The following is a 12,562-nucleotide window of genomic DNA, read 5'->3' on the forward strand; positions in this document are numbered from 1 at the left end:
ACTGTTCCCGGATAGGGTCGCCCCTCACCTGCGCGCCATGCTTTTGGAGGCGCGGGGAGATGGGATCCTTCCGTTGGATCAGCGGCTGGCTTCGATCGTGGTCATACACAAAGAGGGTAAACCCCGAGATAGATGCGCCTCCTATCGGCCCATTTCACTCCTCAACGCTGAGCCGAAAATTCTGGCCAAACTCCTGGCTACCCGTCTGATTAGGGTACTTGGCGATCTGGTCCACCCGGATCAATCTGGCTTTATCCCGCACCGAAACACAGCATTGAACCTTAGGCGTCTTCATGGCGTCATCGCCAGGGCGGGCACGCTGCGTGAACCGGCTGTTGTGGCATCTCTTGATGCCACGATGGCCTTTGACACGGTGGAGTGGGCATACTTATGGGCCGTGCTGGCCAAGTTTGGTTTCGGTCGCGGGTTTGTGAGTTGGGTCCGGTTGCTGTACGAGGGGCCACTAGCGAATGTTGTGGTGAATGGTCGGGCATCTACTCCGTTTCAGCTTGGTAGGGGTACTCGGCAGGGCTGCCCCCTGTCGCCTCTGTTGTTCGCCCTCGCCCTTGAACCGTTGGCTGCGTGGATACGTTGGCACCCGGATATACGGGGCCTTAGGTGGTCGCCTGATCACGAGGATCGTATTTCGCTTTATGCCGACGATATCCTGTTGTATCTTGCCTCACCGAAGAAGTCACTTATAGTGGTCTGTGACGTACTCGCATCGTTCGGTAGGAACTCGGGGCTTGTGATTAATTGGGGCAAATCGTACTTGTACGTTCTTAGTGGCGAGGTCCCACCGATCCCTAGAACATGTCCGATACAGGTTGCCCAGCAAGGTTTTGTGTATTTGGGGATTTTTATATCCATGGATCCTGTTGTGCGCTATGAGAGGAACCTACTCCCCCCCTTGGCACGCTTGAGGCGAGATGTTGAAGGTTGGCGGAGGCTGCCGCTCTCCCTTGTTGGGCGTGCGGCCCTGTTCAAAATGATGTCCCTTCCCCGCTTCCTCTACGCCCTCCAGAACACCTTGGACTGGGTACCGGCCAAATACTTTCGGGAGGTCGAAGGCCTCCAAAGGACGTTGCTGTGGGATGGGCGGCCGCGAATAGCTATTTCAAAGTTGACGCTCCCATGGTACGATGGGGGCATTGCGCTCCCAGACATCCGACGGTACTATTGGGCCACGCAGCTGAGCGCGATCAACCATGGGTTTTACGGCCCTGCCCTTAGCCCTGGGTATGCCATGGATAGGTGGCTGCTGCGCGGAGGCAACTACTACAGGGCGTTGTATTCGCGGTCCCTAGACTCGTCCCTCACGGGGCCCACAGGTGTGGCGGTGCGCGTATGGAAGATGGCGACCGACTCGCTGGGCTGGAAGGATAGGCTCACCCTCGCTACCCCATTGTTTGAATCGGAAAGGTTGGGAAGACTCTGGCACACGAAGGGCTTTGATAAGTGGGACCTGATAGGTATATCCAAGGTAGGAGATGTGCTGCATAAGGGGAGGGTAAAGTCCTTCGAGGAGTTGCAGACTGAGTTTGAGCTAGGGCCTTCTGAGTATTTTAGGTATATCCAGCTGCGTCACGCCCTCCGATCAGTCCTTGTGGAGGGTGAGAAGGTGCCGGAGTCCTCTCCCCTTGAGGACCGAGTCCTTGATGGTCATATGCCCGAGAGCACGATTTCGCTCATATATAAGAAGTTGATAAACGTCCGGGCAGACTTGCTATTGGGGCTGAGAGAACAGTGGACCAGGGATGGCCTCGAGTTGGATAACGAGGACTGGCAGTCAGCGGTTTCTTCGCCTAAGGAGGTTGCGATCCCGTCGCGTCTGAGGCTGGTGCAGCTTAAAATACTGCACCGGGTGTATGTTACGGGGCCAAGGCTGGTCCACATGGGATTCTCGGAGGACGGCCTGTGTAGAAGGGGATGTGGTATGGTGGGTACTTTCCTGCACATCATCTGGGAATGTGGCGTCATTGTGGAGTTCTGGAGGAGAGTCCATGCAGTTATGGGGGAGGTGACGGGCATTGTGGTACAGCCGGAGGCGCGGTGCTGCCTCCTGAACGTCTGGGGGCCCACTGATCTCGATGAGGCGCAGACCCAATGGGTGACTCTGGGTAACATGGTAGCAAAAAGGGATATCGCGCGATTATGGGGCTCCTCGGGACCCCCTACACTGACCGCGTGGAAGGAGAACATGGATTGGAGCATGTTTAGGGAGAAGACGGTCTACTGCTCTAGAGGTCGCCCCCGGAAGTGGCATGCCATCTGGGGGCGGTGGAACCAATACAGGGGGGGGGAATATGTCTTGCCCCGGAACTGGAACCTCCCGAGGAACAGCTTTCCCCCTGACCTATCTTCCAGCACAGTTTGGTTTTGGTAACTGTTCTGGGCCTCTGCTGTTCCCCTTCTTCCTCCGCACACAGTCTTATACTTAGTAGATGAGTGGGGTCCTGCCTCCCCTGGAGGCTCTCGCCATGGGATTTCAATGTTTCTGCCTTGCTGGGGTTTGTTGTGTGCTTTTTCTGTGTTTACTTAAAATTGGACCTTTGCATTACTCATCGTACTGTATCGGGGACACATTACTGTATCTAACCTGCAATGCTGCCGAACCTTCGGGCTGTCGGCTGAATAGCTGTGTCCTGAATTTCGAAATAAAGGTTTTCAAAAAAAAAAAAAAAAAAAAAAAAAAAAAAAAAAAAGAAGAGACACACACAGAGGTGAGATGGAATAGCAGCAAGGTACAATGTGGCGTGAGGTAGAACGAGTTGAGGTAGAGCTTGGTAGATATGTAGAGGTAGGCACTGAAATTAGTAGAGAGGTGAGATTGTGAAAGAGACGTTAAGATAGATGGAAGAGAGGTATTTTGAGGGTGAGATGAGGTAGACACAGTTGACCTGGAGAAAGTTGCAACATAGAGAAATGGGCTAGGTACATAGGGATGTAGATAGGGAAAGAGAGAGAGAGGTAGAGAAAGAGAGGTAAAGAGAGAGAGAGGTAGAGAGAATGGTTGGTTGAACAACCAGTAATGTGATCTGAAGAGAGGAATAAAAAGATACATTTTTAAAATTAATTGCCAACTGCTTGCGAGCTCAAAGGTTAATTAAGGCTGGCGAGACTGGGAATGTAAAGCTGTGAAATTCAGAAATGATCCACTCACAGGGTCCCCTTGGATGTGGTTGACCTGTATAGTTGCTAATGCCTTAAGATGACTCTTTCCTCAAACATCATCCATTGGTCATTCCCCATGCTGGATTCTACCGCAACCCCCGCATCCCAGGAACTTCACTGCAGTCTAGCATCCCCAAGCGGAAACATTCACTTCCTCTGTAGCCGCTGTAAGCAATTCCATGCCATGTTGTATGGCTGTCTTACTCTGCAGTACAGTTGCAACACCCACTGCTTCTACATGGTTCATCTTTCCCCTCTCTGAGACAGCCCCTTCCCCCATGATTGGCATTTTCGATACCCATACACTGGTCTATTCCTTGCCTCCACGGATCGATATTCTGAGTTAACAGTTTTGGCTCTATTCTTTGCAATATTGCTTCTAGTCCCCATGTGTACTAAAGAACATTGTATTTTTTTTATTATTAGTCAGATCCTTTTCCACCGATATGCGCAAAATAACAAAATCAAGGTTTACCCATTCCCAGGGAACAGCTACCAACTCAACGTATACCCTTATACTACCACTTTAAGAAATGTGGGATTTGACAATACAAACAGGGAGGATATTGGTTTGACAGTTGAGACTTAGGACAGAATGTTGTGTATGTGTTTTGGTGGGGGCATAAAAATATTGTATGGAGGAATAATTTGGGGTTGCGGTGGCTTTGTGACCAGGCTATGAGTAGATGGGACAGGTCAGAGCAAACTATGGCTTATGATTACATTCTAATTTAGTCTGAATTTCTTTATTGAGAACTTCTATATAGAAAATCTCTTGAGTATCTACCAGGAAAAACAAACACGAAGGACAGTGTTCCTCCAACTTGAGGTGAAGCTGAAGTGCATTTTGTAGATTTAAAAGGGTTGGATCAATGTCACAGATTTAGAACAACCACGTATGAAAGATCTGCATACAGTGAAGCTCTATGGAACTAATATATGCTGCCAGAAGTAATCTAGAAAATCAGGCAATTACCTAGCCCTCGTGCACCTATGCTGGGCACCCCTGGTATAGAGTATATTTATGTTTGCCTTCCATGGCTTCCCAAGAAGAAAGAACTACTGGTACATCCATGAACCCCAAGCAAAAGAGAATTTAATAATTATATGTGACACTATATGCTCACAATCTGGTAACTGGAAATATTGCTTGTGTAATCTATTTTCAGTGCATACAGCCATACTCCATATATTAACATAGAAAAACCTACATTTTAACCAAATATGCTCAATATGTTGTTAAACGGTTGCTGTGGAAGTAAAGAGTCTAACGTAGATCAGCTTGACGATTTCCTGTATTCAAATGAGCTTGATTGTGATGCATGACCATTGGGATTAATTGGAAGCAGTGAACAATCATTCATAGGAAATATAGCCCTAAGAGAGATTGGTTTCCAATTTCAACTTACAGGTAAAACCACTGAGTTCAGAGTAATCCATGACATGCCCACTGCAACAACCAAAACTGCTAACATTCCAAATTGCTAAACTGCTTTCTCTATTTGCTCTGTTACATTCATGTTCTTTACCTTGCACTCAGGCTTCTTCCCCATCATCAGTGACTTCAGTTTCCTTATGTACCACAACGCGTGTGACAGACATGTCAGGGTGCATCTCTTTGGCTTCTTTAATTGCCTGTGCTAGAGCCTGTGAACAAAATCATACAGTGCACACATCAGTCAACTAACCAAACACCCCAAAACAGGATCAACAAGCAATTGGCATTGGAGCTTCAGAGATTCCAAACTCAGCCTTGTGCAGTTTAACTTAGAATGTCTACTTCTGTTCCATATCAATCATGGGGAATTTTTCTGATCTAAGCTAATCCCCCTGATACTACTAACTTAAGTGTTATTCAAAGATAATAATAAAAAATAAGAGTGGAGCGATATGTGTAAAACTCATATGGGTGAATTTACAATGTGCATTGTGGAAAAAGAAAAAACGCCTTGGAACAGGTAGGAGGCCTATGGCCATCTTGGAGTACAATACGGGCTAAAAAGAGACCTATGAGGCTCAAGTCTGATTCTCACCACCAGATTCGAGAACAGCACTTCTATCTCGGTTTCTTTCTCACACTAATGGCGGCAACGCCTTGATAACAAAACGTCTGTTGTACTTCTTAGAGCCATCTTGCACTATTGAGCACGTCTTGTAAAGCAAGCATAAACAAGCGACAGAATTACACCCAATTTATAGACCTCCACTGGCTACATTCAAGGCAGAATTAACTTCCCTCATGAACAAGGCAGTTTAGAGCAGCGCATTGTAGACCAGGTCTGACTGACAAGATTTACATATGCAAGATGTATAACAATAAGATCCTGCCATAACAGTCCGGTCCGGAAACGTCATAAGTAAAATGTGAACAGTGATGATGGAAACATGCAATGTATGATGTAACAAAAATGAGAGTAGGGACGCGCAGTAACTTTAAGACAAATGATCGCAAGATGCACAAATCTGCAATTGGATGTGGCACACTAATATCACTTCTATGTTGTTACACTGGTAACTGTAATTTTATACATGTGTTCTATGCTTTCGTCTTTAACATCTGAGTATCCTGCATAAAATCATGATGATAGTTATGTAAAAAACAGAAAATACCAATAAAGATATTAATTTTTTTTCTTTTTTTTTTTTAAATGAACAAGGCAGTTTAGATTGGTCTGTCCTCCCAAGGAAGAATCAAACTCCACACTGCAGGAAGACAGAGAAACATCAGATGCAAATCAACACGATTTTGTGATATCCCAATTACAAAAAGAAATCAAAAACTCTCAACCAAGCTTTCTCCAGTCAAGTTCCTAGAACTTGGAATAATCTCCCTGAACACAAAAACCCTTACTTTCCTATACACTACCTACCCTGAACACTAAAAGCCGCTTAGCACCCCCTACCACTTACTATGAAACTGTCAACTTCTGAACCCTAAAAGTACCTTACTCACCCACAAAACCCAAATATATTTAAATTATAAAATTTAAATTTTAAAAATCTACATCATTTATAAATATATTTAAAATAATAAACATTAATCTATACTTATTAACTAATATTTTACTTAAGCGATTATACATTTTTCTTAATATACTGTTTAAATTTAAAAGCTATGTATTAATTCTATTACTTTAATAATAAGTGAAAAACTATATACACAAATATGTATATGCACACATATATCAACATATATAATAAAAACATACACGTTATTTTTCACAAAATTAGAAAGTACTTACCTATCAAGGAAAATACTGCAATATAAAGTTCTCAAAAACCTACCTATGATGCAAAGACTCTAACGTACTACCTGTGATGTAAAGTCCCACAAAGTAAAATCTAAAATGTAATGGTAGCATACTGTTAGAAATGGGATTCTTGATTGGCGGAGATATGCACCCAGGTCATGCAGGAACCAGCCTTCTAGTCAGGGTAAGCTAGATATACACTAAAAATTAACCTGTGCTCACCCTCTGGTAGCTTGGCACAGAGCAGTCAGGCTTATCAAAAGAGGCAATGTGTACAGAATTTGCGCAACACATACAGTAACACTACGCATACTCCACAAAAAGACTACACACAGGTTTAGAAAAACAGATTATTATATTCTGAACAAAACAAGATCAAAACAACAATAATCCAATGTATAGAAGTTGAGATACTGAATTTTAAAGGAATATCTGCAGTAAAACACCTAGAAGTAAGCAGTGCAAAAACGGTTACTTTAGGTTGCCCTGGACTGGGGCAAAGTGCATGTTCAGGCCCACCTCATGGAATCGCGGGCCGGCTACAGGACCCACGCAGGCACCGGTGCACAAAGCACCTTTCCTGGTTGCAAGCAACAAGATGTGTCAATCTTCTCCACACAGTGAAGGCTCCGAAGACGGGTGCCAGAGTCAAGAGGTGTCGAGCAATGCACCGGATTCTGCCACACAGTTGAGGGGATGCACTGATCTCACTAAGCTGCAGCGATATGCTGTCCTATGTGTCAATCTCTGGAGGCAAAGTTCTGGTTCCAATGTGATGCTCCGATTTTACTCCTGCAACCAGGTCAATGCACCAATTCTGCTACACACAGGCAGGAAATGTGTCGAAATCTGTATTGCAAGTATCTGGGCCACTTCCAGTGAGCCAGGCACAGGAGCACGGATAGAGAATTTGATATCCCGGAGTCTCAAGTAACAGGAGGCAAGCCAACAAGCCCTTGGAGATCACTTAGGTGAAGACACAGTCCATCTCTCCTTCAGCTGAGTCAGAGATCAGCAGGTAGCAGGGCAACAAACAGAAAAGCAGGCCTTCCACATCAGCAGGCCAGTTGAGTCCTTTAAACAGCAAAGTAGTTCTTCTGGCAGAACTTCAGTTACAAGTTCAGTAGTGACTGATTCTAGGGGGTCTGAGACCTAGTACTTATACTCTCTTCCATACTGCCCAGGAAGGACCATCAGAACGCAGATGTATGTTGATGGCTACTCAGACACATGTACATCCTTCCTTTGCTGTGGCTGTCTAGAGGGAATGTACAAAGTGCAACTGTACCCAGTCCAGAGCATTGGAGACAGGCTGCAAAGCACACAGAGTTACAAGCACAGACGAATGACCACTTTCTAAAAGTGGCATTTCTAAAATAGCAATGCTAAATCAAACTTTACCAGTAAGGAGAGTTTGTCATTATTATTCCAAACATATGAAACATGAAAAAGCTACTCTTTTTAAGTGTTTGAGGTAGTCCCACATAGAATCAACGCTATCTTTTATCATAGATACGTTTTCTTATGTTGCTTTCCCTTCACACATTTACACGCATGACAATGTTGGATTAGTTTCGCCGACACTGCTTCGCGAACAGATTCTGCTTCGCATAACATTATCATGATTCCTTGAACACCATGGATAAGATCTTCAAACACATTGTTCAAATGTTGTTCTATTTTTCATCCACGGGGCGACATGGCTATCTATAGACCAAAACAATGCTGGCATGCACAGGACTCAAAAGGATGCCTTTCTCTACAAATAAATCTACAAATAAACAAGCATTTCCGGATTTAGGCCGAGGAGCGTTTTGCTGATATTTGCAAGGTTTCTACACGTGGAAGCTTCGGCCCAACGGCTTGCTGATTTCTCCTCAAAGGTAACCCAGCTTGTGACCAAGGCGGGGACTTACATTCTTTTCCATCAGGTAACCGGGGTCGGATCATCCAGTACAGAGATTCTTGGCTGTACACACACACTCGCCCTGGACACTTAGGTTAGGGACTGCATAGTGGAGTATGACCAATTTTATATATTGTTGTATATGCCTGCATATATGAACACTATGTTACCAACATGGTGGAGCTTTTTAATCTGTTCACCATTCTAGTGCTTCTAATAACTTTGATTTGTTTCGGTCTATTGATAATTGCAGCACATATATTCTATACAAGAATCACGCTGATTCAATAAACATTGAAAACGTCCTTTTGTGTATTTCTTGTATTCTTCTCGGAGAATACTAGAGCACGAGTGCCTGAGCAAAAGGGTTCAAGACCAGTTACTGCGCTTCATGGGGGACTAGGTTTGTCATGTTCAGTGGTTGCCAGAAACTATTTGTTGGTCAATTAGGTTTAGGGGGGCTTATGGTGGCACTGTGAGCTAGCTGGTCTATAGAACAACATATCATGAGTGGGTGCATAGAATCAGTCTGGCACCCTCCCAAAATTTATGCTGTCCACAAAAGTGCAGTTCCTACCATAAGGTGGAAACTACATCACATGGTGCCACCACAATTGGCTGGGTTCTGATTTAGTGGATCGCCTGAGTAGCTCAATCGTGCCTTCTCAGAGACCACTACTTACCTCCAAACGGGAGACGTCCATGGTGGTTGGGAACATCCTTCTCAGCTGAATAGGAAACACCTATGTATTGGCTGTAGGCAAATCAAGCTTGAAACAATTTAGTATCCCCATTCTGTAACCCTCTCTGTAATTCATTACCTATAATGTCTGCAGATGAAAATCCCCAGGCATTAAACATACCTGAGAACTGCAGAAAAGCAGTCACTCTAAAATTATTACAGCATGGCCCTTCCAGCAAGGGGAGATGTTACTTTTGTGGTCTTCTATTCTTGGGTTACATTACTAGCTGCAGACAAAATCACACAGTTATTTCACACCTACACTGTGGACGAAATACCAAAAGAATACATTCCATATGAAAAAATAGAGATATCTCTAACTTACCAAGAACATATGATTTGGTTTAAAGACACCCTCCCACACTAAAGAGCAAATGTTAGACTCGGTCCATTCAGCAATGAGGCAGCGACATGGCCGGTCTTAGCCGGATACACACCACATCCTAATGTTGATAAATTTCCAACAACAGAGGTGTGAACACTATATAAAGACTTAGTAACAATATACAGGAGTCCTACACAGTTCGTTAAGCGCCACCATTCCAACGTTTATGCCGTCCACAAACACGCAGTTCCTACCGTATGGTGGAAACTACAAGACACTCTTCTCTGATAAGGAATTACTGCTTAAAAGTGTATTAAGGAATTCCCAATGCTAACTAACCTAAGAGAGGAGTAGGCCTCACAGTAGTGAAAAACAAAAAAGGCTGTTTGTCACTACCAGGATATAAAAACCTACCAGTGCGTGCCCTACCTTTCATTTACACAGCACCCTGCCCTTAGGGCTACCTATGGCTTACCTTAGAGGTGCCTTGTAAGTAATAAAAGGGGAGTTTCAAGCTTGACAATTAGTTTTTAAATGCCAAGTTGAAGTGGCAGTAAACTGTACACACAGGCCCTGCAGTGGTAGGCCTGAGACAGGTTTGAAAGGATACTTCTGTGGGTGGCATAATCAGTGCTGCAGGCCCACTAGTAGCATTTAATGTACAGGCCTCGAGTATGTGGTATACCACTTTACAACGGACTTGCAAGTAAATTAAATATGCCAAACATGTGTAAAGCAATTATACCATGTTTAGAGGAAAGAGCACATGCACTTTAAAACTGGTCAGCAGTGGTAAAGTACCCAGAGTCCTAAAGCTAACAAAAGGAGGTCAGAAATGGAGGAGGTGGAGGAAGGCAAAATGTATAGGGTGACCCTTCAGAGAGGTTCATTTTCTAACACATACCCACTTCTACTGACATCCAATTGTCATGTTTCCTACTTCCCACCTTCCTTTATCCCTCCCAATTATAGTGCTCTATAACACCTTACTGCAGTAATTGTGCTACATAAATACTATGAATATATCAAAATAAACGATTATGAGGGGGATCAATGTTGACCTTTCCTTTCTTTGGGTTACAGTGTGGCTCAGGGGTTAGAGGCGGCAGACCCGGAAGCTGAGATCGGTCCTGGACCAGGGTTCAATTCCCCGCCTCGGCGAGTCTTGGGCTAAAAATTCCACGGACTCGATAATTCTCGCCCCGGTGCCTCCTCGACTCACAGGTTCACACTCTGCGACTCTGGGCAATAGCTTGCTTAATCTCCACAACGGCACAACGGCCCCTCGCGGCGGGATGCCTGACTTTCACCTTGTGGATACCCTGCTATCTCACAGGGGAATACCAGGACGGGTTCCCTAAGCAAGCGCCGGGAAACCCACAGCGGGTAGCTGTGCGCTATATAAGCTCAACTACATTTACATTTACAGCAGGGTTAGAGGAGCTGCTGGATCTATGAATACCCAGGTGCAAAGAAATGTATAAAGAAATGTGCTGGGATTCCTATTAGTTTTGCTGCTGTACAATATTTGCTGAAAAAAGTATTGCAGTTGGAGTGATTAAGAAGATAAAGTTAGCCAAAGTGTTGTCAATTAAAACAAATCATCTACTTGAAGAAATAGAACACTGTAGAGGTTTGAAACTATATCCACTAGTTGGTAACATAGGTGCGTAGAAACAAGCGTTGGATGTCTAGCTAATCTGCTATGAGTGCTTGGAGTCACAGGAATGGTTCCTCTGCCAAATTTAGATTTGGAGCAAGGAACATTTGATGAGAACATAAGGTGGATCATAGAGTCCTCATCCTGACTTGCTTATTTTTCTTCTGGATTACACTATCAGTTACACATGAAATGCACTGTAAAAGAGGAGCCAAGCTAGACTTCAATATCAAGCACAGAGAATGATTTGATCTGTTCCTTCTTCTTTTCTGTGCTGAGACGAGAGGCTTATTATGACCTTAAGAAGTGCTTGGTATAAAGCAGGAATCCCAAACTTTCTAGTGTGAGAAGTTGGCCTGATATATGATGTCACTAATTCTAGTGTACACCTTGTATCAGTCCAAACATCCCTTATGGTGATTGGTTGTAAAGTCAACCTAATAGACCAGCTACCCTAGTGGTAGCATGGACAAGAGCAGTCTTAGGCTAAACTCTGTATGGCATGTGAAGCCAGCTGTTATACCATTTGTAATCCCTTGAATACCAAATGAAAGGACACCACAACAGATATATATAAAAATAGAATGTGTTTATTCTAGTCAAACCCTCAGCACTCTTTATGAGATTCGAGGTAAGTACAACACAGTCTTATTTAAGCATACACTAAGTCACACAGGTAAGTAATACAGTTAGGCCCTAGGGACCACGCAAACCATATATTAAGTAAGTGGTATAAGAACCACTGTCACGAACACAGGATAGGCCTAGGGAATCGCTGGGGCTACACTATACTACCAAAGGTTAGGAAGAGGGAGGCCCACGGGATTCAGGTGCAGAGTGGAAACACTCACGCGTAAAGCGTAAAAGTCGATAGAAATAGTAGTTATTAGAATTTAACAGTTTTGGGACACTTCTGGAATAGCTAGGAAGTTGAGACTTGGAAACTAGACCCTAGGATAGTCAATACCCTTGTGAGTACCGGAGTACTCAAGTTACCTAGCCCACGGGCTGCGGGTGCATAGGTGTGAACTTGCGTCAGGTTTCGTCGTTGACTCCTATGGATGCCTGAAGGAAAGTTGCTGACAGGCAGTCAGTGAATAGTGTCCGGTGGATCCCAAGGATGGAATCAAGAAGGAAGGATACCTGCAAGCAGAAGGGACAGAGTCTAGGTCACCAGCCAGGAGCCGGGAAGGAACCAGGCGATGTTTTGAAGATGCAGGTGAAGAGGTGAAGCTTGTCGCAGCAGCCACGGGTACCAGGAGGCATCGAGGACGACCAGGACTAGGAGGTGAGCTGTCCCACGAAGGATCTTGCTGTCGGCGGCGTCGATGTCGAGCTAGGACCCAACAAGCCTTGGCAAGCGGAACCCATGCAGAATGGAGGACTTGCTTCTGGTGCAGACCAGGAAGGTCTGGGGTGCTTCTCTTTCACAGAGGAGCGGGTGCCAGTCTGGAGGAGCCGGACCAGCAAGGTGAAATCAAAGGTTCGTCGTCACAGAGGCTAC

General features: G+C 44.8%; 1 protein-coding gene across 14 annotated transcripts in view; it reads right to left on the bottom strand.

Annotated features, from left to right (window-relative positions):
• EPB41L2 (erythrocyte membrane protein band 4.1 like 2) overlaps window positions 1-12,562 on the bottom strand; it is a 680,749-nt gene that overhangs the window by 55,599 nt on the left and 612,588 nt on the right. For all 14 annotated transcript variants that reach the window (XM_085611888.1, XM_085611891.1, XM_085611887.1 and 11 more), the window contains one exon: window positions 4,704-4,821. In XM_085611888.1, the coding sequence (XP_085468014.1) occupies window positions 4,711-4,821 (111 nt within the window). In that variant the 3' untranslated portion in view covers window positions 4,704-4,710. The remainder of the gene's footprint in view (window positions 1-4,703; window positions 4,822-12,562) is intronic.

This window comes from Triturus cristatus, chromosome 6 (assembly GCF_964204655.1).
Source record: "Triturus cristatus chromosome 6, aTriCri1.1, whole genome shotgun sequence".
Classification (NCBI taxonomy): Eukaryota; Metazoa; Chordata; class Amphibia; order Caudata; family Salamandridae; genus Triturus; species Triturus cristatus.